The sequence below is a fragment of the Tetrao urogallus genome, assembly GCF_951394365.1.
Source record: "Tetrao urogallus genome assembly, chromosome: 17".
NCBI lineage: Eukaryota > Metazoa > Chordata > Aves > Galliformes > Phasianidae > Tetrao > Tetrao urogallus.
Window position 1 is genome coordinate 8,086,320 of NC_136830.1, and position 25,497 is coordinate 8,111,816.

A 25,497-nucleotide genomic window follows, 5' to 3' on the forward strand; every position below is an offset into this window, starting at 1 on the left:
GCTGTATATTTGTCATCTAAGATCTGGACACCTCCTGTTGTCTTTTAATGTCACATGTAAAGGTGTTTACTTCAACTAAGTGTAACAAATTGTCTTATCTGTATAATGTGTACAGCCGCCTTCTGCTGAATTCAGTTTATTTTTTTTAAGAATATACCCTTTTTCCTTATATTTACATTCTCTAGGACTCTTTGCTCAAGCTGCAAGATTACAGGCAATGCTTTGAATGCTCAGAAGTTGCCTTGAATGAAGCAAGTCAGCAGATGATGAATATGACGGCAGCCTCTGCTAAAGAAGAGTGGGTTGCTACAGTAACACAGCTGCTCATAGGAATAGATAGTTCATTATCATCAGACAACAGCATCCTGAAAGAATCTTCCGTAACACCAAGCCTGGTTCGATTAACAACCAACCTGATTCAGGTAACCTTGATAAGAGTGGCTGTGTGTTGGCCTTCAGACATGAGTACAGCTGGCTGACCTGTTTACAGGGGTATTTTGAGTTACAGTTTTGCTAGTGCAGAGGGAAAGAGGAACATTGCTGTTTTAATTTTCAAGTCAGCGTGTTAGAGAGGCACTAAGTGCACCTTTCTAGAATCAGGAACAGTAGGTGCCTTCAAATACAAAGCTGCCTGAAGGAATTAAAGAACAGTAGTAAAATAACCAAAGGAACAAAACTCTTATGCTCTGTCATGGTGACAACTCTTATGCTCAATTAATGGTGACAGTGGTGACAATGTGAAGACTTATTCAGCTGGCTGAGTGCATTTTGTAACTTTGTTCAGGTCAGTCATTCTTACTTGCTTAAATTATCAGTATCATGTCTGTTAATGATTCTGAGTGGTCTTTTCCAGTTGTTGTGCTTTATTGTTGTTGTATTTTCTTCTGTACATTTATTCACTTTGAAAAGTCTGAATGTGTTATTAACAGAGAGATAACTGGTTGGAAAATGGCTATGCAAGAGAAAAATGGTTGGGGAATTCTATTCTACCCTTTCCCATGCCAGCTGATCTTACTTGTAGGACTTCTTACCCCTATTCACTGTGAGAAGCTGAAGCTTAATTGAGGATTATTCCTATAGGGTAGAATGCATTATTAGCTTCAGGTTGTTCATTAAAGATTGACTCCTGACTCTTAATCTGTATTTTTTTGTGTGTGTAACTCCTGTTTCTTACTTAGATCATAGACTGCAGCATGGCAGTCCAGGAAGAACCCAAAGAACCGTATGTCTCCTCAGTTCTTCCGTGGATCATCCTACACAGGATCATCCAGCATGAAGAAGATGCTTTTCGATCCCTTTGCTGCCAGCAGCAGCAGAACCAGGGAGAAGGAGGTAATGTTTTAAAATTCACTTCTATGTGTTGGAGCTGAACTTCTTTCCATCTTACTGTGGAATATAAATAAAAATTACTTATGTTTGTCATCTCATCTGCTGACTGAAGGGAGTAGATGGATATGCAGATACGACATTCTTCTCCCAGAGGCAACTTTTATTTTTTTGCACCAGATGCAGTGGTTGAAGTTAACTCAGTTCTGTACGACTAAAATATTTGCCAACTCCTTTCTTCTAGTGAATCCTGATACTCCTATGCTGCCTTCTTCACTGATGCTGCTGAACACTGCTCATGAGTATTTGGGAAGAAGATCCTGGTGCTGCAACTCAGATGGTGCTCTTCTCAAGTTCTATGTAAGTGTTAGCATTGTACAGTATGGAAAAAAAACCCCAACCCTCTGAAATTCATATGGGCAACAGCCATCTCAAAACAGTTTATTAGATGATTGCATGGGTAATGTCTTCATGTTACAATGCGCTGCTGAGTCCGCTTTTCTTCTGCAAAGCAGATCAGCCTTTGAGTCAACGAAGTCTGAATAGTGAAGGTTTGCTTTTTGCATTCCCCTTTCCTTTGTTCTCCTTTCTAAACAGCACTTCTTGTCAGACAGGAGCTGGCTTTGGGTAACCACCTTTGTACTAAGCTAGTAAATGGTCTGCCATGCCTGGAGAACCATGAAGTGATTATACTGAGTACTTAGCCTGCTAGCAGTATGTTTCAGTGATTTCTTCACAAAAAGGCAGGTCAAGAATCATGCTCACTTGTGTTCAGTAAGCAAAGTAATATTCAAAAGTCTTAATTGTGAGAACTTTGTGTTAAAGAATAACAAAGAACAGCACACGTAAGAAAAGTGGCGGCGTACCTTGGTGTTAGAATAAAAAAGTTAATTATCCATTTAATTCTCTAAAATCTGGCAAGTAATAGGCATGTACTCTTGAGTGTTGGTATAAAACTGAGAATAAACTTGAGCAGATTATTTCCTGTCATAATTCCCATTCTTCTTTGGTCTTCTCACTGAGAAGAGTAATTGCTATCTTCCACTTCTCCTGTTTTGCTTCTTGCACTGTTATTTTATTCTGCTCCTAGGATTTGGAGGAGAAGGAAGAATGACAAGCAATCCCATAGCACTGTGCATCATTCACAAACTGAAAAAACTGTGGTGTTACATCTGCAAACATGTAATCTAATGGGATTCCACTTTCATCTTAGTGATTCTAAAAAAGTTTTGGACTAGATATATAGCTGCTCAATTCACGGAACAGAATTTGCCAAGTGTTACTTAAAGGTTGCGTGGTTTCCGTTATAGATAAATACTATCTGGCATTTTAGAGTGTCTTTAAATGAAAATTCAGTTTTGAATTTTGCAGTTAAACTTAGTTATTTATTTCTTCTAAACTGTTAAAGATTTCTAGGACATGATCTGTCCCCAGTTAGGCATCTGGGATGTTGCTGATCCCTCACAGTGCTGTTACCTGGATTTGGTCCTGGAGCTGTGATGTTTGTCACTGTTCTGCTGTTGCTAAATTTGGGTATTTTGATTGTACCTGCCTTGGGTTTATACTGCAGACTGAAACAGGTAGTACTTCAGTTGCTTTTATGTTATGAGCTAAATGTAACTTCAGCTTATATTTACAGAGCTGATCTACTGAACAAAGATGATAATGAAGAGCTGCTTCAGTCCTTCTCCCTGTGTCTCAAGGCTGTTCTTTGCTCTGTTATTCAGATGAGTGTGTTATAAAATCTAATATGCTCCAGCAGTGTGTGTCTGGGCAGTAGCATTATTAGAGGAAAGGAGTTACCCGCTCTCTGTTGACCTTTTCAGGATAATTCCTTGAGAAATTCCCCATGGCTGAAGTAGGATATTTCTAAACATGTTGCGATTTCCTTTTTCCCTCGGCACAGAAATTGAATTGCAGTCAGCTTTTTGCTGCCCAGAGTACTGGCAGCCTGGGTTACCCTGGCTGTTGGCAGAACCCAAATAATACAGTGCTGTGGTGTTCAGTGGGCAGTGCTGTACAGGGATATTTCAGTGGCACTTCACAGATTCAGCTCGACTTCGTTGAGGCTTATTACCTTCAGCCACGAGAAAATGGTGATTAGTTCTGCATTGAGCCACTCGGGAATCTCTTCATTTCCCTTCTTGGCACTCCCTGGAGCTTATTAACTGCAGCTCAGTGCCAGACTCCATCTGCCTCTGTGTCTGAGCAGCAGCGTGGCCAGGCCAGTAATTTAGACAGCTGGGAAGGGTGGTGTGGAAAGCCTGAGGGGTTCTGCAGAGTGAGATCTCCCCGGCAGGGCTGGAGCTAATGAACAGTGCTGGAGCTGAGGCCAGTTCAGTGTGGTGCTGTTAGCTTATCTCTGCAGCCTTCTCTGCTCTGTCTCCCTGGAATTAGGAGCATAATGCTGTTAGACCTGAGCTGCCTGTGCATGCATCTGCCTTTGGGTCCAGCGGGCTTCTCAGCTCAGGCACTGTGCTTCATGCAAATAGCTAACCTATTTCCAGGCTCAGGTTTGCCCTAAGTGCTGTGCAGCTGCAGTACTCCAAAGTGCCAAATCTAAACTGTACGGTGTGCCTGTATCCACAGCCTGGTCCATCTGATGCATGCCCTGTGAGCCTGGACAAACTACAGATAATTGAGAGCTGCAAATTTATTTACCACTGGATCTTCGCTAATGTCATAGAGTACCTTGAATGAGATCTTCAGTTTTCATTCTTAGGGCTGCCCACTTTTTAAACTAAAGAATGAAATAGCATTATTTAGCACAGATATTCAGCTTTCAGAAACAATGTTTTGGAAGGATAAAGAAAGGAAAAATGGAATGGAACAAATTATTTGGAGTGACAGCTTCAAGAATGCTGAATAGAAATGTGTCTTATAGACTGATATTCATCTTCTGGATGTGCTGAAAAACATTTTATTACATATAGTGAAGAAGATATGCAAGAAAATACATTAATACATAGTTAATTCCTTTGTTACTAAAAAATATTCTGGGGTACTGCTAAAAGGCACACAAGAATGCAGGAGGTTGTTTTGAACACTCTTCAAGTGATAATTCTGTTAGGGGTGTTAGATGTGATTTTGTTTGCAGCAGCAGGAACATCAGGCTTTTGTTGTCCTGTGGGCTTTGCATCTTCCTTCCCACTTATCTACGCTTTCTTAAATTTCAAAAGCTGCTCACAAGTCCTTGCAGGGAAAGTAGTGGAAATAAGGAGACTGCTGTGACTAGAAGGTGATTGCTGATGCTCAAAATGTCATTGAAGCATCTTCTAAGAATTAGCCTTGCTCTAATGCACTACCCTTACTTCTCAGAGTTTTGGCTCAAAAAACAACAACAACCCAACCATACAAAACACCTCTTCTAGAAGTACTGTGGAAGTAGTGAGATCTTTTCTAGGGGTTGCAGATGGATGGAACATCTTACATTTTCAATTTTTGACTGCAGAATTTCGTGCAGAAGACACTGATGTCTGTGCATTGGAGCCTTCTCCTTGTGGTAGCCTGGCTTATTCACAGCACTGACAAACTGTAGTGTTCGTATTCACCAAAGCAACTTGATGTGTAATGGGAAACTGAACAATCTTAACTAAGTCTAAAACATTAAGTTGATAACTAGTTTCTTGACTGAAAATAGCGTTCAAGAATTAATGTAGAGAACAGTGAAAGCACTTTTCTCACAGTTACAGTGCCATTTAAATTACTTGTGTGAGACTAGATTGTAGAAATACAGGGAATATTTGATTGTGTTTTGGGAGAAACGGGTTTCTTAGGCTGTTTTTAGCACATAACTCCAGACAACCAGGTAACTTAATACAAGCTTCAGATCTTAGATCACATTTTCATTGATACTTGTGATGTTGTAGGTGCAGGTACTCGAAAAAGAACTTGCAGCATCCACCTCTGAAGATACTCACCCATACAAAGAAGAGCTGGAAACAGCTTTGGAGCAATGTTTTTATTGTTTATATGGTTTTCCTAGCAAAAAAAGCAAAGCAAGGTATCTAGAAGAACATTCAGTACAGCAGGTAAGTTCTGTATGGCTTAATGTCAGTGAAACTTTCTGTGGTGCTGGAAGATGCAGCCTTCTTTGGTGTTAATGTACCTTAAGATACTTACATAATATAAAATCTTTTTTGTACGTGTATATGTATATATGTGTGTGTGTATATAAATTTATTATTTTTACTTTCCTCTCCCCTCCTAAAACTTCCGTATCTTGCATATTGTAGAAAACAAACTTTCCTTTTTAAAAAAAAAAAGTAGTAGACTTGATTACAAAGAGTCGTGTTTGAAATGAAATGCTGGCGTTGTCTCACAGTAATTTGCTGTTTTGAAAGTACTGACAAACTGATTTTTATTGAGCCATGCCTTTCCTGTTTTCAACAGAGAAGGAGAAGTTTGAGGTTGAGAAGTGTAGAGAGGAAAATGAAAATGTCAGCTTATAAGAAGAAAAACTTTAGCAGCCAACCTTGCTGCTAATGAAAAGTGGTACTGTTAAAAATACAACTTATTTTGTGAAATCCATGATGGAGAATATCTATTAGCTGTGTATCAGAAATATGCGAGATTCAGTTGAATTTGAGAGAAGAAAAACTGCTGAGTGCCACATGAAAAGGGTTATAATGTTAAAGAAAGGACAGAAAAATTGAGATATCAGTCCTCCGCCTGAAACACTGATTTTTTGCTTATAAACCTCCAGATGAATTTATGGTTACCAAACGTAAGTGAGCATAAAATTAGAAATAAAAGTTACATTTTTACATCTGTTTGAAGACGTTCTCGCTGAAGTTGTTAAAAAGAAAATGGAGTTTTTAGTAGTACAGCTTCATGTACAAAGGCAAAATTTACTGTAAGGAATAAGTTGAACAATAGAAGGAAAAAGCTTGGTCTAACAGGAGAGAACTGTATTAATAAAAATAATAGTTTGTCTAAACAAGTGGAGTGACTTTATTTTTCAGTGGCATACACTGAGTTGCAAATAAATGTTAGTCCTTTAATTGTGAAGCAGCAATGATGTACTTGAGAGCACCAGGTATTAGTAGTGATTTAATTGTAGGGAGGTTTAATTGTAGAATCATAGAATGGTTTAGGCTGGAGGGAACTTAAAGATATCTAGTTCCAACCCCCTGCCACAGGGGAGTCACGATTTGAGTCCTTCTAGAGTAACTCTTACTGTTTGGTAACTGGAGAAGTCATATAAGCTCCCTGTTAGTAGACAATGATTTTGGAATTTGAGATCGTTTTTCCCCCTCTCTTCTCCTCCCTCTTCAGGTGGATCTCACGTGGGAAGATGCCTTGTTCATGTTTGAATATTTTAAGCCTAAAACTCTTCCAGAATTTGACAGTTACAAAACCAGCACCGTTTCTGCTGACTTGGCCAACCTTTTAAAGAAGACTGCTACCATTGTTCCTCGAACAGACAAACCTATGCTGAGCCTGGATGCTGTGTCTGCCTACATCGAAGGAACGTGCAGCAAGGTATAATGAGTTGCTATAAAAACAGGATTAAATTACTGCAGTGTTATTTTGGTGTTGATTTTCAGATAGTTAAGGGAACGATTTATTAAATAATGCTGGATTTCCTTAGATAATTGCATTTAAGTGAAATCAGACACCTCCAAAGCTTCCGGTCTTGAAATTTAATATTGGTTAAATGGAGTCCATGTGACATGTAAGTGCTCTGTAAATCTGTGGAATATTTTCACTGTTTTCATATTCAGTACCTTCATGTGATGGAAAGACTACTTTCACTGTAAGGAAGAAGCAGAAGTTCAGCTCATTTAATATGGACATTTTATTAATCTTTATTATTAATTTATCATCTCCAGGCGCCATCTCTCCCAGATGGTGCAGACTATTCTCCACCAGTGGTGACTGAGTTGTATTACCTTCTGGCAGACTACCACTTCAAGAATAAGGAACAGTCCAAGGCCATCAAATTTTACATGCATGACATTTGCATTTGCCCAAACAGGTCGGTATTGTTGAATCCTGCTGCATGATATTCATTCTTTTCATTTATTTCAGTATTAGGAAAGCATAAAAAAGAAACTTTGTGTTTGTTTCAGGAGTTAAAAGCAAGCAACCCTGCTCTCTGTTGACCTCTTTTATTTGCCATGCTTAAGTATGATACTTAGGTGATGTTTAAACTAAATCTGTTTCTTAATGGCATCAAACTTACTGAAATACCACCGAGATTAAGCAATTTCATGTTAAAAATTGATTAAATCTTAGGGCTTGCCTATTGCATGTCAGCTATCATTTCAGTTCCCATTGTAGACCAATTTAAATGACAAAAACTCAGTTTAAATTACTTAAGAGGACTGTTTCTAAGTTCAGTCAGGTAACAGAGACAAGAGGGAAGGTGAGGGCACAGAGCAATTTTACATGTGAAGTCTGTAGGGGAAATAGACATGGTTTAATGGTGATGAATCTTCTGGTCTGGGAACTGGTTGGGAGATTGCTAGAACTTCAGCTTGCAACTTGATAAATTACAAAACAAAAAATCCAACACATTTCTCTGGAGTTTTGTAGATGTCACAAATAAATGGGAGTGCATTTTGACTTTTTTCTGTGACTTTTTGTTGTTCAGAATAAGATGCTTTGTGTGGTAGCATACTATTTTTGCCCTGGTCATTTTAGATACTGTTCCTTAAGATGTCTGTATTATGGTTCCCTCTCCATTCCCCTCAGGGATGTCTCTGTTGAGGTCTGTTGACCCAAAAATGAGCTTTCAAATTAGCAAGAAATTAATAAGCAAAATTGTGAGAATGTTGTGATTTATTCCTTCAGTGTTAGAATCGTGGTGGAAAAAAATAAACATTGCAGAACCACGAACCTCAGATGTTAATTTGAAGTTATGTGATAGGGAATCTATTGTGACAGTTGTCAGTAATATAAGAAATGCAGGTTACTGAATGTTTACTTCAGAAAGCAATCTTTCTGAATTATTGAAATTTCTCAGTATGAATTTGTTCTTTGTGATATTTACGTTGGAAATAGTTGTGATGATAAAAGCTGTTCACAGTTCAGTCCAACAACTCAAAATGTCTGAATGGCTGCTGGCTGTGATGGCTTTGCCATTCAGCGCAGTGCGTGTGAGGAGGTTGTTGATACCTTATTTTCTTGCTTCCCTAGGTTTGATTCATGGGCAGGCATGGCTCTGGCTCGAGCAAGTCGTATTCAGGACAAGTTGAACTCTAACGAACTGAAAAGTGATGGCCCCATCTGGAAGCACTCTACTCCTGTCCTGAATTGCTTCAAGCGAGCCCTCGAGATCGACAGCTCTAACCTCTCCCTGTGGATAGAATATGGCACCATTTCTTATGCCCTGCATTCTTTTGCATCTCGACAGCTTAAGCAGTGGAAATCAGAACTGCCTCCTGAAGTTGTGCAGCAGGTGAGACTTAACGTAGTGTAGTGGGGACTTGTAAATCTTTTAAATGGCCTTTCCTGACACAATAACTTCAATATTCACATGCTGCAGCATTTAGTAGCTCCCTACTGGCCTGAATGTTAGTAATATTGGAAATTCTAATTTTCATTCATAAAAGCAGTTGGCATCAAGCGCTGTTTAAAGAGTTTGGGGTTTCTGCTTTTTGTTGTTTTGTTTTTCTTTCTGTATAAAATTATTTTGAGCCCAATCTGTGAATTGTCTTTAAAAGATTACACAGCCTTTGGGAAAGGTGAGTTAAGTTTTCCTTACCTTTCTGTAAGTGTCGTGCAACTTTCCCAGGAAAAAGTGAAAAGTGTATGTGTTTAAGTAGTGAAAAGTTGCTAGGAATTCATTAGTAATGAGCAATTGCAAAATACTCTTTCTGACCTTGATGGAGTTGCAAGGAGAAATGTTTTGCCTGTCTTTTTGGACCAGTAAACCGAATTTCTGATTTAATTATTCTGACTCACAAATATTATGTAGCTCAGAATGTGTGGGAACAGAGTGGAAAAGAAACACTGCTACTGAGTGACTGTTGTGCTGTGAAACTTACTAGTGGTTGAACTGCAGAGAGTGGCACTGCATACTTACTTACCAGGACAGTGTATTCACAGCAGTGATGGGTCTTGCATCTCAGCTGCAGGTGTAACTGTTAGAGTTGCACTCCTTGTAGCTGCTTATATGGCCTTTGACCCTGTGCACAAGAAGGTGATGTGAGCACATGTTCTAAAGGGGGGCAAGTGTTGTGTTGTGGTTGGCTTTTTTCCCCCAGTAATTATGCATGCAGTGGCATCTAACAGTACATATATACATACAGATAAGGGTTATTTGTTAATAACATCATAAAAGCTTCAAAACTACTCAGAAAATTATGATGCCTCATGTCTGTGTTCTATTAAAGGTTTGCTCTTACTGTCTCGTGGCCTCTTGGCTACAAGGAGCTTGCTAGAGATTTTCAGGGATAGTGCTGAAGTTATTTGATGTTGTCAGATAAAAAGTACAATGCAGACCAACCATCTGAAGTTGTGCATTAAATCAGAATGTTTATTTAGCACTACTTGAATTAAAAAGTGCCTTTTTTTTTTTTTTTTTTTTTTTAACAAGAGCTCTGTTATATTAAAAAATAAGTTTGAACAATAGAATCTTCCTTCCAGGAATACGTATTTTTCAAGATTGAGTTTCTCGTACGCAAGAGCTTGAAAATGCTTTAAATAATGTTCCTCATCTTTGAACTTTTCTGAGCAGGAGTGGTTTTTTTTTAGCATTTTTCATTGTAGCTACTGTGAACTGATGTATTTCTCAATGCTTGATTCCATCTCAGATGGAAGAACGTCGAGACAGCATGTTGGAGACAGCCAAGCTGTGCTTCACATCAGCATCTCGCTGCGAGGGGGACGGCGACGAAGAGGAGTGGCTTATTCACTACATGCTGGGAAAGATTGCTGAGAAACAGAAACAGCCTCCTGTTGTCTATCTGCTTCATTACAAGCAGGCAGGTCATTACCTGCACGAGGAGGCTGCCCGATATCCAAAGAAGATTCACTACCATAATCCACCAGAACTTGCCATGGAGGCGCTGGAGGTAAAAGGAGAAAGTAAAATACCTAGACTTGAAAGCAGTGTTCTGTACAAATAACAAAGTACCAGTTATTAATGATTTATATTATGAAGCATGCAGAGCATAAATGGTGCCTTGCATCTGGCAACATTTACAAGACTAACTTAGAAAATAAAGTGAAGTCTGTTATTCAGGCTGTTCCTGCTTTAAAGCTAGCTTGTATGTACAGTCTCAATATTGGACAGTTTTCACTTTGCACACAGCACATCAATCGGGTTTGATCAAAATCAAAGTGAGTGTTTCACAAGGTTCTCATACCTGTGAGAGCATAAGTTAATGCATGAATTGGAACCATAGTGATAACGCCTCTGTTTTCCTTTGTGTCTGGTAAAAACAGGGCATGTGGATCATACCCAGCTGTGACTTTGGCCTTGTCTGCTTTCACTGTTTTATTCTTTAGGTTGCATTTATTAAAATTTTCAAGTTTTCAGATTCTGTCATTAGCAAGCAAGGACACATTCTATTCAGATGAGTTAACATACAAGCTGACCATCATATACTGTTTACTGCAGTTGCTACAGTCTGTTTGTGATGTGCAGAGCTATGCATTCTCTAATGACTAAATGCACTTGGGTTTTTTCTAGGTGTACTTCCGACTTCATGCTTCCATTTTGAAACTTGTGGGGAAGCCAGATTCTGGAGTAGATGCAGAGATATTACTTAGCTTCATGAAAGAAGCTTCTGAGGGACCTTTTGCCAGGGGTGAGGAGAAGAACACCCCAAAAGCTGCAGAAAAGTGAGTGCTAATTGCTAGGAACATCATCAAAAGGCATGCTTGTAAACTGCTGAATAATGAACCATTAAAACGAAACCGAATGAAATACAGACCAAACCAAAGGAATAGATTTAATTCTAATATGTGCAGTATCAGGCACCGTGTATAGTCAGAAGGTCTTCTCAGTAATTGGTGCAGTGTAGATGGGAATGGAATAAAATGGAACAGCTTTGATCTTGTGATCTGTTTTGAAACGACTGTTTTATTTATTTATTTTTATATCAACAATGAAAATTGCAAAAGCAAACACTTTTATTTTGAAGGTTAAGAGAGTTCAGTCCTCGTATTTTGTCATCTTGAAAACCAGGAGATAAATGTTCTACTGCTGAATGCTGGTAGGGAGCAGGTGATCATACTCCATTATTTAGAATTTTAGTAAGATTTGATAAATGTATTGGAAATGTCATAATGCAGTCTCTTTCCTTTCTTTGTATATGTTACTGATATGTTACTGATATGTTAATGTATATGTATATGTTACTGATACGTTAATGCAAGTTTTTCTCCTCCTTGCTCTCCCAGGGAAAAAGCTTGCATGGTTGATGAAGACTCTCACTCTTCAGCTGGAACAGTGCCAGGCCCTGGGACTTCCCTGCCCTCATCCTCTGGTCCAGGTCTGACATCCCCACCTTACACAGCCACTCCAGTTGACCACGATTACGTCAAATGTAAAAAACCCTGTCAGCAGGCAACGCCGGACGGTACAGTCCCTGTTCTCAATACTGGCAGCACAGGGAGGTGCTTTAATCATGGGGGGTCTGACCTGAAATGATCAAACTGCTCATTTCAAGGAGGGTGATGGGTCTGTGGTATCACGGGCAATATTGATGCTTTATGAATTCGGTACTTTAAATAGAATCGATGTACAGTCAGAGCTTTCAATACAAAAGTCACAGTTGTCACCTGCCACCGTTAACGCCTGTCATTTAGTCAAGATGGGGCTGTTGACAGGAGAATGCAGCTGCCTGAGTTTTCAGTAATCTTTTCTTGTTTCTGCAGAGCTAAATGTCTGAGCTTACTAGGGCAGGCGTGGATTCAGTCTTTAGAAGACTGAATGCTCTGTCAGTGCCTGTGTGAACTGACCAGGTGAAAATTTGAACGGTGGGTGAAACAAAACAAATTGCTCAAAAGCGAACCAAAACAGTATGAAACAGTGTTTTACTTTTTTGAAGGAGGCAGATGGCAACTGTTTTGAATATATTGTGTATCAGCACGAAGTGATTTGCATGACAGTCCAGTAGACTTCATCTTTTGATTTGTATCATTTGCAATGACTGGCTAGCAGTTCATCTTTACAGGTTATTGCCTTAGAGCAGCAGAAGGTAGGATGGTATCACAGCGTTACTGAAGATTTTGCAACGTGTAGAATACAGAAGAAATTAAATTATTGCTTAAGTAATTTAACATTATTATTGGGCTAGGAATTTTATTCTCATTCTATTCTTCTGGTCGTTTGTATATCCATCTGGATTTATGAATATCAGCACTCAAGAAGGAGTAAAATACCTACAGTGTACAGCAGTGTTGATAGAATGTGGTGGAGCCCTGGAGAGGTGTTCTGCTTGATATGAATTTATTTGTGGGGTGGGATGCCTCCTGCTGTCAGTTTCTGAAGGACGGTCATTTGTGAACACCTTACATTGGCATAGTTTTGAAACAAATGTTCACGTACCTGGAAACTCTGCAAGATGACTTTATTCCTTTGCCCCAACAGATAATTCTTGGTGAAACTGACAGAACTTCCTTCATTTCTTTCACTGATTTGATGAATTTCTATATTCATTGAATATAGAAATATTCATTTTAGGCATGGCTTGCATTTAAATCTGGATTAATTAATCAGACTCTCTTGATAACATACGTGATATGTTGGTGTACTGGTCAGACTTTTATGTCAGTTAGCCTCTTTTTGAAACAGCAAGAACAGAAGGAAGTAAATATTATTCCTAAACCATATTCCCTATAAGAAGCAGTTCTGACCAAGAAGACTGCATCTGCTCAGGTGCTGCAGACTTGAAGTGTCCCCAGGAGACAGCTAAGTTAGGTGAATTTTCCTATCCTTGTCAGTACATTTGCTCTCAGTGAGGTATTATGGCTTTTGGCAGACTGACTGCCCAATGGGGGCAAAGCTGGCTGCTTAGCAAAGCCTGAAGGTGCAAGCTAAGGAACATCTGCACCTGTTAGCACAGCAGTTCTTGGGGCTGCTAGCTTAGCCTGCCTAGGATTTAGCTTTGCTGCTGTCACAGCAATTCAAAGTGTCAGCTACTGAAAGAAGCAGAGTTAAGGGCATCTTTAGGAAGGCAGTGTGCATTTATGACAAGTAGAATTGGGAAGTACTGCATCATTCATTGTGTTTTGTAAGTTGCTGGCAAAACTAAACTCTGGATACAGCACATTGAAGGGCTCCAGGAAACTGAAATAATTGCCTTGGGGCTGCTGCAGACAGAAGGAGGGCTAACAGGCTGAGCAGTGCTTGGAAGCCTCCTGCTTTTGTATTCTCACATATATTGTGCTTCTCTGCATTCATTTGCATTTTACTTACATTAAAATACATACTTCTGAAGTAAAATGCTCTTGACAGCTTACCTATAATCACATCACTGAAAAAAACTGGTGCCTGCATTTCCATTGTACTGTTCCTAAAAATAGCAAGAAACTATCCATCATTTGACTACTCTAGACTTTCTTAACCATTCTGACAGTAATTGAAACTGCCTATATTGCTGTTCACGGGCTGGATAGTTTGGCCTGGATGTTTATTCTTTCTGAGGCTTCACAATACTCTTATTTACTTTTGCAAAAGTAAATATCTCTTGTATCAATACTGTTGATCGTATGTGACAAACAGAATGAAAGCGCTATACAGATTCTTATTCACAAAGGAACAAGTAAGTACAGCCTGTGAAGTAACTGAACTTTGTTTTCCTCATGGCAGCTCCTAGTAGAGATCCTCCTCAAGGAGACAAGTACTGTCCAGTTGCAGCTTGCATTTAGTGGCTGACCAGCTGCTGTTATGTGTGAAAAGTAGGCAGCCTCCTTTCTCTTCTCCTGTCTTTCCATTCAGGATCCTTTCCTTCCTTCTGTTAATCCTGTCTTTTCTGTTGTCACTCCCTCCTGTTGCTGTTTTATAACTCTCCAAAATGAACACTTGCATTTGATAGTAGAAGCCTGAGACTTAATTTTTTATTTTTTTTATTTTCCAAGAGCAAACTGGGGAACAAGAAGAATCAGGAGCTCAGTGGGGGCCCAGCTCATAGTTATTTGTATCAGCTGGATTTGTGCAGTCATTAAAAACCAGTCACACTACAGGCTTCAATCAGTTTTTCTAAATTTGGGGCTAAACATAAATATTGGTTAGGAAAGCAAAGCAAAATAATAATAATAATAATGAGAGAAAGCAAGTTTCCAAACGTAGGCTAGAGGTTGTTGTGTGGTCTTTTTGCTGTAATATGCTGTTGTGGTGTTGATATTCAATTACAAATTATTGTGGTATGCAGATGATGTATTCAGTACTCATTGCTACTGCAGTGTTAAAGCGTCGTATTGTTTAAGTCTCCATCCATGTCATGTAGTGTGTTGTGTGTAGTTAGATGTAATCATCCTTTTTGTGTTTGTCTTTGCCTGATTGCTTTTGCAACCAATATTGCCCGTGCTGCCTCTAACCTTTTTACAAATCTCTGTTCCCCAGGCATTCTCTTCCTGCTTTTACCTGTCACGGCTTGCTTTAAGTAATTGGCAAATCCTGCATGATAACCTCACTGGGAAAGGCTCCTTGCTTCATGCTGTGGGAGAAGTCTCCCTTCATAGTATGTTGGTCCTGTAATTCTGCAAATGTTACGAAGATGCAGTTTCTTGTATGAGGGGCTTCTCAGCATCCTGATGAGACGAAGGTGATCTCTGAGAAACTTCCTGCACGTAGGCTGTCTCTCATGTTAAAGTGAATAAGCTTCAAAGATGGGGTGGATATTTCTGTGCGTAAAAAGAACAAAGTCTGCACTGCACTTTGGAGCATTAAAATCTAACTCTCGAAAATTCCATCTCTCCCACAGTTTGAAATGAAAGCTTCAGGTCTGCAATGCATATCCTATTCTGGTACATGGTACTGGATGTTCATGGGGACTGCATACTGGACTCCATGAATAATGAATCAGATCCAGTTTATTGCAGTGTGCTCCATTTTTACTTTTTCCCCAATTTAACCTCTTGCTGATTAGTGCAGCACTGTCAAAGAATCTGACCAAATGAACAGAAAACACTGATGAGGTTTTGCTCCATTGCATCTGAAAACAGTAATACAGGACTGCAAGTTACCAAAACACATTCAGTGATCAGTGTAGATGGACAAAACATTGACTTTCATCTGATTCATTTTATTAGAAAACTCCCTTTATATGTTCAGGGGATTTGCTGTCCTCAAGAAATTAACCTGCTCCTATGCAAATCTTTGCAATTCTTTTGCTTTCAGTAATGTGCAAATGGCTTTGCAGAGTTGGATGTTGTCTCCTGTTATGGTAGAAACTGTTTCAAGAATGAGAATGGTCTGATGCATCATGTTTCTGACCACAGAGCAATGAAGAAAAATGTTCATACATACGTACAGAAGAAGGGAGGAGCTATGGTGTCAAGTGTGCAGGGTAAAGAGAGAGAATCTGTAGGTCTACAGCCTTGGAAGGAATCCACTTTATTTTTGCATGAGAGTGTGTATATCTATATATATTTAATACACAGTCATTTATCCATCTGCTCTGTGGCAGAAATTTTCTTTACTTTAAACTGAGCTTATGCATGTAGGTCATTCCAAAGTAATGCCTCCTGTTGATTTCCATGAAAATTATAAGATATACAAAGAGTGCAGTAACACTGTCTGACAGGGCAAGTTTGCAGCTACAGAACATTTTTTTCAGCATAGTTATCACTGTTAGCTCTGCACTTTTGCCAGTGATGAATAAGAGCCTGTGTGCAACGCTTGTAAAAATCTGCACAGCTGAAATGTACCACCCACCCCTCACATCCACTGCTGGCTCTCCATAAATGTTCACAAGTGTCAATGCTTGACAACGGGGGCCCATTTTTCCTCATGGAGGAATTTTATTTCACACCTTTGCTTCATTCGTGCTCCCACGTCAGTCATCATTCTATCAGACTGCCCCTCTGCTGCCATCTGCCACACAGCAGGGGCATGGATATTGGTGGGAAGGTTCAACCTCTACTGCTGTACCACCAGTATCCACCTCTGACTGTGTGGGCCAACAACATAAGATAGGAGGCATTACTTTTGGAACAGCCCTCCTACATAGCTTTTCAAAAAGAACCTTTCTCTGCCTCTTGTTTCTGGCTTTGGATGAGTAGCTGAATGTTTCTGACGTTTCCAGATTCCTTCTTGTTACATGTAAGACATCATTCAGAAGAAGTCAGTTGTACCCTGTTGGCTCCCTAAGCCTTCCCCCACATTCAGAGGTCCTCTCCCTTGCTCTTCTCATTTCAAAGAAGTTTCAAGGAATGGAGGACAGGCAACACAATTACAAAGCTGCATAGTAATTAATTGGCAAAGATGGAGTACCTTATTTATATTGGCACGGTAAAGCTGTACTTCAGCTCCCCTGAGAATAAATTATGTCAGTTTGTACCATGAGCTGATTTTATCTAGCTGGCATACTTAGCAGTAAGAGCTTTGTCATTAGAAGTGCATGTCTGCCTGTTCAGGTGGCTTACTTTAGCAGTTGCATTAAATTTTCTTTAATAACAGCAATAATTATTACAAAGTTATGATGTTCTTCTTAATGTCTGTCTTCCAAATGGACAAATATCAACAGCTGGGAATTAGCAACTACTTCTCACGTCTCACAGATTGATGTTAGACTTGGTAATCTTAAGGGTCTTACCCTGCCTCAGTGCTTCTGTAATTCTTTCACTGCAGTGGTCTGAATAACACTAGTGAATATCTCTCTTAGCTACAGTCAGCTTTTCCCAATGAATGGAAATATATATGTACTGAGGGACACGCAGCATCTGTATTTCTGAGCTAGGTAGAAGAGCACTGTTACAGGAAAAGTACTTTTTAATTATTATTATTATTGTTCCAGTGCTACTCTGTGCCACTGCAGCGAGTTCTGCATTACAAACTGTGGCATTGAGGTTAAAAGCCCATCTAGGATTACCTGACAAACCATGGCTCTTTGTCCACCTGTGCTTGAAAACCTTCAGCAATTCTGTTGCTTCTGTATGCTCTTCTTTAACTGCAAGTAGCAGTTAAACTTGAGATTCAGAAAAGCATGGGGCTTTCTTGCTGCAATTAAAGCTACTGCCTCTTTTGCTACACTCAGTGACTAAGGAGAGCAATTCTGTGTTTGGCAATCCTCCCCTAGTCGCTCCCTCTAGAGAACTTCCCTGTAGTACATATATTTGAAGTATAACATCATATATCATATGAATTACAGTCCATCTTCTCATGCAGAGAGGTCAGTGTAATCTCCTAGTGATCTGTTACTGGTCTAGCAGTTCTGGAATGACATTCTAATGCTTCATCTGTCATAACCCACGCATCAGAACTGACCTCCAAGCTTATGGCAAAATTTGGAAATCTGCAATTTTCTTTTTTCTTCCCTAATGAGTAATTCAGCCTTTTTACTACAGATGCAGAAACTTCCTTTAAAAATTATCAAGGGAGCTACTGTAAATGTTTTGCTGATGCCAGCTGGGAGTTCAGTGGTACCACAGAATGTTATTAAGGCTCTGTAAGTGAGTCACTGAAAGCTTGGCTGACCTCTCCTCAGAATCATTCTTTTCCAATTCATCCTGATTATATCTCTTCTGTAGAAAACTTGTCATCATTATCCAACCATAAAGCTTCAAATTAAGAAACAAATACTCTTTCACCATGCTTTTTCAAGATAGGGTTTTATTAATATCAGTTAATTGAAAGGGAAGGTTTTCTTTGTGTTTTAGTGAAAAGCTGAAGAATTGTATCAAATGTGGTTTTGTTCTGTTGGAATCCTAATAAGGAAAATCTGACCTGCAAGCTAAAGGTCTGCAGAGGGATTTATACTGATAATGTAAATCCATCTCTGGCCCATAGCTCCCTTGAACGTAAGTGATTTGGGTGGAAAAGGAGAAATTTAATTAAAAAATCAGCTCATCTCAAGGGCCTTTGCTTTTTTAAATTTTCTTTCTTGATCATGTCAAGGAACTTAATGAATAAGAATGCAGTGGAAATACCTAGGCAATATATATTAGCATGTCTCTTTGTTAAGCTGTTTCTCTACCTTAAGCAGAAACTGGAAACTTATGTTTGGGGCTACAAATGTAAAGAGAATTGCCTATAATTTTGGTTGGACATGGAATTATGCTGGCACGATATTGCAGAAAAGTGGCCATTTCCCATCTCAGTTTTGCAAGGTTGTCTCTGATAAACCTTGATGTAGAAGAACTTGGGTTGTATCAGGCTGGTTTTGGATGTGGAGGGTTTTCTCTTGCCTGTTTGTTCTGAGTGTGAATTTTGTCCCCTGCAGCTGTGATCCTGTACTAATTGTCTTGTGGTCTGTTGTTAGATTAGCAGCTTGGTTCTGACCATAACATTGTTAGCAACCACAGTGCACCACTCCACTCAGTTATTTCTGTGAAGGCAAATTCACCTCTACTCTTCTGTCTATTGCCTCAGTCAAAAGAGAAGTCTGAGAGCTTTCCTGTCTTATACTTAGCTCTTTGATGGGTCATTTGCCATAGCAAACCACCTTTCAGAATGTTTGCTGAACATCATCTAACACCTGCAGGATAGGTGGCATCAGTGATCATTCCTGTAAGTCTTTTTTTCCTCTCTAATGGTGCCAAGTTGTGTTCTTTTTTGCCCTTCACAAGTAATTTTTACTATTATTGTTGTTCAGTTTTATTTTATCAGTAGACTCTAAATTCTACTGGGTGCTTCTCAAGGTAGTGGCACAGTAAAGCTGCAAAATATTTTAGGGTGATACAGCAACTGAAATATTTTGTTCTCAACCTAACTGCTTGTCACTGTTAAGCATCATTCCTTTTGAGTCAAATTCCAGGATTATATTCTAGGATAACATTTGATGGGTCAGGGAGCTCTCTGTCACATTAGTTATAATAACCTGAAGTGAAAGAATACTGGGATTTTCATTTCTTAACACAAAGAAGTGAGATGAAAATGATAAGTTGAAGTAAACAAGTTGAAAGAAAATAAATACCTTTTAGACAACAGAATTGGTGGTTGTTAAGGATCCTGTATTGTGTTGGGAAGATGTTTGCAGGGTGGCTGCAGTTTTGCATTACTGTTACCAACGTGCAGCTCCATAAGTACAAAATAGTTCATTCCTCCTTTATCTGTTTTGCAGAGAGGAGTCAGGATAGCACTGCAGCAGTGCTGTCTGACTCCAGTTCCACACAGGATATGTTTAATGAGCCTGCCAGTTCTCAAGACAGCCTGAGGAAGTCTTACACAGAGAAGAGGATTTCTACTGCCTGTGCTGATGCAGTGATGCCCAGCAAGGAGATCCTGGGATCTACGGAGGAGAAGAGTAAGCCCATCTTAATGGATAATGTCAGCTAGTATTTTCTCATTAAAATGTTTCTTCTGGCATGCAGAAGCACTGAAATATGCTGCACTGTGGCTGAGAATTTTCACTAGGCATTATTGCTGATTTTATTTTATAATATGTTATATAATTTTAAGCTAAACTATGCTTTGCTCATGTGGCCATCATCCCAATTTGTAATGCCTGTTAAACCTTACAAATCAGAAAATCGTGATAAACTCTTGGCATTGGTGACCCTGTGACCTGCTTGCCTTCTTTTAGAGTACTAATTACTATTACTTCAATGCTTCAAATCTCTAAGTAGTTTGAGAACTCATTTCAAAATAATCTCAATGAAAATATTTTTTTTCCCAAATACAGATGCACTTTTAGTTCTAACCAAGCAACTGCTTGATACTGAGTTCTTAAAAAAGCAGCAGCAGTGGAATTTAATGTTTTATTCCACTGGATATTTTATGTTGTTGGAGAGTGGAATTGCTTTCTACCACACTTTTCCACATATAATGAAACTTCTGTAGGAAGTCTTCTGAATTCCACTGGAAAAATTGTTTCAGAATTTTTTTAGACCTTATCCAGAAACTGGAATTTCCCTCTCTCCAGTATTTGCACAGTTGAACATGGCAGTGGTGAAGGCACACTTCACTAGGAAAGAGAAACAAAATGAGTGTATTAATTATGCCTGCTGTTCTGGGTTGTGGGCACTTTGTGTGTTCAGGCTCTTTTGATAGTTCAGGCTATGCTTTAATTTCTTCCAGTTCCACAGAACCACAAAGCGTGCTGTGTGGATAGACAGCCCTGATTCACTTCACTGATGTCTCTAGGAGCAAGTGCCCACTGCCATCTTTCTGCTCATTAACTTTGATAGCCTGGTTTCTTGCTCCTAAGCATGCTTCAGCACATACCTCAGCCAGGGAAATCTGTGGTGATGTTTGCATCAAAACAAGTATACATCAGTTCCTATTTTGTTGGTTTTTTTAATGGTATTTACACAACCACGAAATCCAGTAACTTTTGGGTGATGGATAAAACCAGGGCTGTTCTTCAGGCTTGCAGTGAGTTGTGTTACTGTTGTCAGTTGTCTGTCAGGAAAACTGTGTTGAATTCTTGCTCTACTGACATTTATTAGAAAAAATGTTGTAACTGCAGAGTACCTTCCTGACTCATCTCCAAATCCCATTCAGTGTCAAGGTTTATTAAGGCTTAATAAACTTAAATGGTAGCTGTATGTTATTCTATTCATTATGTGTTTTACATGTTCTAAATAGAAAACTGTTGCACATCTACAAGGCTGGGTTAGCTGCTGCTGATAGTTCTGAACCTAAATTGGATTCTGGAAGTGTGTTCTTCTAGGTACATTGTTGAGAATAACATTTCACTTGGCACTATGGCTTTAATTTTCTGTTCTTTTTTACTTTATTTGCAATGGAATTGCATTGAATTTAAAGTCTTACTTGCTTCCCTGCCATTCCATCCCCCCAGTTATCTTACTTGGTAAACATCAAGCATAGTCATAATTTTTTTCAGAAAGCATTTGCTAAATATGTCTACGCAGTACTGGAGAAAAGGATTGCCATTTGTTGCAGCTCATGTCATTCTGTACGTGTCATCTGCCGTTTTGTTATTTTCATTGTCATGTTTAGTTCTCTCAATTTTCCAGTTACAGGAAAATCCGAAGAGCTGCTGGAGGGCTCAGAATCTTACCACGCTGCTGAGGCTGCTGGCCAGAAAGTTCTGGTGGACCCTCAGCCTGCTTCTGGCAATCCCTCCAAAGCTGCAGTCCCCCCACCCTCGCAGTGGGACTGGAAGAAGAAAGCTGAACCGTGTGGAGATGGATCTGAATTCCCTCAGGGTCTTCCAGCAGACCTCGAGGAGCAGCGGAAGTTCCTGACAGAGCAGTGTGTTGCCTCCTTCTGCTTGTGTCTCAGCCGCTTTCCTCAGCACTACAAGAGCCTCTACAGACTGGCTTATCTGTACACTTACAGCAAGACGCACAAGGTGAGCAGAGCACTGATCCAACAGCTGACTAGCTGTGTTTATTGCCTCAGTACATCAACTGTGTGACCACCTCTACTGACTGAAAAGTTGCGGTGTTGAAGTTCAGCAGATTTTATTTCTCTAGTTTGGATTTGCGCAATCTGGTGGGTTTTTTGTTTTTTTTTTTTTTTAATAATTATTATTGTTGAATTAAATTATTTTTTGTCATTCAGCAGAGAACTAGCTTTTAGATACATCACCTAGACGAAGGTGTTCTAATAAAAATGACAGTACTTGTTTCTTCCATGGAGTAACTGAACTGAAAAGTCCTTTGGAAGCAGGAATGCTTTAGTATTGATATAAACAAACCACGTGACCCAGATAAGCTCTCTGGCTGTCTGAGGTCATTGTAAGAGTGAATGCATCCAGCATCCAAGCATGGAGACCACTAGCAGTTTGGTTCTAAACAGCACATGTACACATGTGCCTCCTTAATTTGAATGTATGTCAGCTGTATGCATGCATGTAAGGTGAGAGAGGGTGCCTTAAAAAGTAAAAAATCTGATTCTGCAGATTTGAAACAATTAAAAGTAATATATGTATTGTATACTATTTATGTGTGTGAGTAGTAGAAATTATCAGAGCTCTTTCGCTAATTGTCATAATTAAGGTTTAAACTCACAAATATCGCATTTCAAATCTTGCATTCTCTCATGCTGCACTGCATGACTTCCAGATTTCTCCTTCCCACCACTGAAGCTTTCACAAATCAAATCTCTGGTGTGCTGTCAAGTAGGAAAGGGAAACTAACAGAAGCAATAATAGCATTTACTCATAGTAGAAAACATATTTCCAGTACTGCTGCAAATTGAGCAATAGCATGTATTAGCAATGCGATGAAAGGTGATGAATATTTCATACGGCTGTAGAGTGATTATCCAGACAAATATGACCATTCTTCAGAGAGAACTTGTTTTGAAAACATTCTTATGCTGTTTGTATGTGACAGTTGTTAATTTTTTCATGAAACTAATCATTAAGAGGAGCTGCAGACTCCTGCAATCTGTCACTTGTTGCTGACAAATGATTTTCTATCAACATTTAACAAGAAAGGCTGTCTATTTTCAGTTCAGTGGTTCAAATAGCATGTGTCCTTGCCTGAGGAACTACTTGTAGAATATTTTCTTCATTTTTTTCTCAGCGATGATGCCGCCTCCTTTGCTACTCCAGATATAAATATCAACAATATTGAATTGTGATGTTTTTCTGTATAAAATGCATGTTGTTTTCTAGACTTATCTTGTCTCAGAAAAATTGAATCTTGCTCATGTGAGCCTAGTAGTTATCAGGTTTGTTTCAAGGAGCAATATTGGCTTTTAATACCCAATTTTATTATTTCTCTAATAAACAACTACTCAGCACTACAAAAACAACAACAAAAAACAAAACCCCAGACTTCCAACTGATACAGACAGATGATAGACGTTGATTGGGTTAGAATTCTTTTTCTTAAACAACTCATTTAAGTCCTTTTGTAGAACAGTGCTGAATATCCATGGTTTCATGGTACATTAATATATCTATGGTGGGAATTTCACTCCTGAGCAAATTAAAAACATGACAAGGATCTGCATTTGCAGTGAGAAGTGTGCTTGGATATCCTGGTGACAAGCCCAACCAAGGAAGTTAATAAACTAGATCAGGTTGAGTTGCTTTGGAGGCAGACTGAGTTACTGGGAAATTTTAGAAAGCTGAGATGAGTTTCAAAATGCATGTAACCATCTTGGAAAATTCAGCATTTATGTACCAGTGCCAGGAATATGTATGAAGAATGGAGACTGATGGCCAGAATTCATGGTTCGCCAGGAAAGCAGAGGATGGGCAGGTCTCCACACTGCACAGAAAAACAAGTTTTCTGTATGCAATCTGTTTTCTCCCATTTCTGCAGTATTACATGTTTTGCTGTTGAAAGATTAATAAAAATAGAGAGCTTTCTTTTTAACATCTTTTTCAAAAACCTTGCATACTGTTGGACTACGCATCTTGGACTACGTATATTTAACTTCTTCTTCCCCCCTATCCAAACCCCACTTACTCTTTGGAGGCTATTTATCTTATTTTGTTATCACAGGAAATTTTACACAGCTGGTTTTTATTGAAACAGTTAAGCAGGAAAACAAGGGTGAATTTTCAGAAGTTGCTTCATCACTAGTTTTGGGAGTAGCTTCAGTTTCCGATTCACCTCGTGTCTCTCTGGAAGTTTTCATCCTTTGTGACGTTCAGTCTTTATCTCCCAAATGAGCGCTGGCACTCTTTGGAAGGAAAGAAGACAGGACCTGGCAGGACATTGTTCATCACTATTGCTAAAAGCTCTGTGAATAGTGAGTACGTGCCTAATGGTGTCAGGGTGAAGCAGCACTTCCCAGAGTTTCCAAGTTAGGTATTGGTGGCTTTTGTCACTGTTTTTTGGGTGTCCATCTCTGAGGTGGCTGAGATTTCCATTTACTTGACCATAACAGATTTTTCTTTTCCATTTTAACAACGCTAGTAAACTTTCTTTGGCAATTTATTTTACCTGTCAGTCATCTTGCCTTTGAATCTTGGGGTGATGAAGATGTGGGAGGCAACAGCGGAACTGGAAAGAGTGCTTTATAATTGTCCTGAGTCAGCCAGCTAAACCCAGCAGTTCAGGCTGACAAGCAGTGTGCCAACAGGAATAAATCCCTTCTGCTGTGTCCTGGATCCATTCACCCAGTGCTCATAACTTCATCAGCTAAAAACAAAGCAGAGCAGACTGTGAAATCTAATGAGAGCTGTTCAGACGTATTTAGTGGGAATAACTGATTGTGCTCATTTAAGGAGAAGGGGAGTGCAAAGTCTGTAAGTACTTTTTTTTTTTATTCCCGTTAGTTTTGATTGTGTGAAGTCCCAGATAATTGTCCCATTTGTCTGGATGATCTTTTTCCTCTCGCCGAGGACACTGTCGTCATAGTCAGTGAAAGCCTATGAATTCCATGTACCAAATACATACAACGGTCAGTATCACCTGCAAAGCAGAGCATCAGAGCAGGACGCTGCCCTTCATGATCTCTGGATATTTTCAGTATGAAACTTGGATTCAGGACTACCTCTATAGCTAAACACCTGCATCAATGCTCTGAATGAACTGTTTTTGACGTCCATAAATATCTGGATAATCTTTCCTATGCTCAGCTCTCTTGATCAGCATTTTGCTAAAGGGGACATTCCAGTTCTGTAAGACATTGGCAACTGCTGCATGACTGCTGTCACTAGGACAAAGCACTTCTGATTAGGCAGAGCTTTTATTGTTTCATCAAAATCTTGTAGAGAAAATCATCTGGCAAACAAGCTAAGGTTTTTGCTACCAACAGCACAAGTATTGAGGTGATATTGCGAGTGGAGTATACTTGTCAGATGGACATGATTTTAATCACATTTAAGATTCACAGAAGCGTATTTCCAGTCCCCAGAAAACAAATCTGAATTGAGCACTTACTTCCATCTATAGAACCAAATGGCTTCCTCTCTTTTGTCTGCCTTGGAAAAGAGTTAACAAACCAAAACAAACCATCCTCTGTGTGATGTAACTCTAATGCTGCTTTCTAATACTGATAGAAAAAAATGCAGCAAATAAAAACCACTGTCAGCAAAACCTTGCAATTAATAATTGTCCCATCTGTTGGTAATCCTGAATACTATGTTTTGCCCAGAGCCAACAGCTGTCCCTTACTTCTCAACCAACAAGAGATGTACATGCATCTCTTAGGTAATGCTCTTAGAAATCTGTGATTGT

At 39.3% G+C, this 25,497-nt stretch overlaps 1 protein-coding gene across 1 annotated transcript in view; it reads left to right on the top strand.

The window, feature by feature from the left end:
* The window catches only part of CABIN1 (calcineurin binding protein 1), a gene marked incomplete at both ends in the record, with an annotated part of 92,348 nt that overhangs the window by 10,978 nt on the left and 55,873 nt on the right, over positions 1–25,497 (top strand). Inside the window, 12 exons of the mRNA XM_079543682.1 lie at positions 186–422; positions 1,179–1,332; positions 1,571–1,686; positions 5,196–5,357; positions 6,604–6,810; positions 7,161–7,306; positions 8,470–8,731; positions 10,089–10,349; positions 10,970–11,121; positions 11,683–11,861; positions 19,509–19,691; positions 21,367–21,704. Of these exons, the coding sequence (XP_079399808.1) occupies positions 186–422; positions 1,179–1,332; positions 1,571–1,686; positions 5,196–5,357; positions 6,604–6,810; positions 7,161–7,306; positions 8,470–8,731; positions 10,089–10,349; positions 10,970–11,121; positions 11,683–11,861; positions 19,509–19,691; positions 21,367–21,704 (2,397 nt within the window). The remainder of the gene's footprint in view (positions 1–185; positions 423–1,178; positions 1,333–1,570; positions 1,687–5,195; positions 5,358–6,603; positions 6,811–7,160; positions 7,307–8,469; positions 8,732–10,088; positions 10,350–10,969; positions 11,122–11,682; positions 11,862–19,508; positions 19,692–21,366; positions 21,705–25,497) is intronic.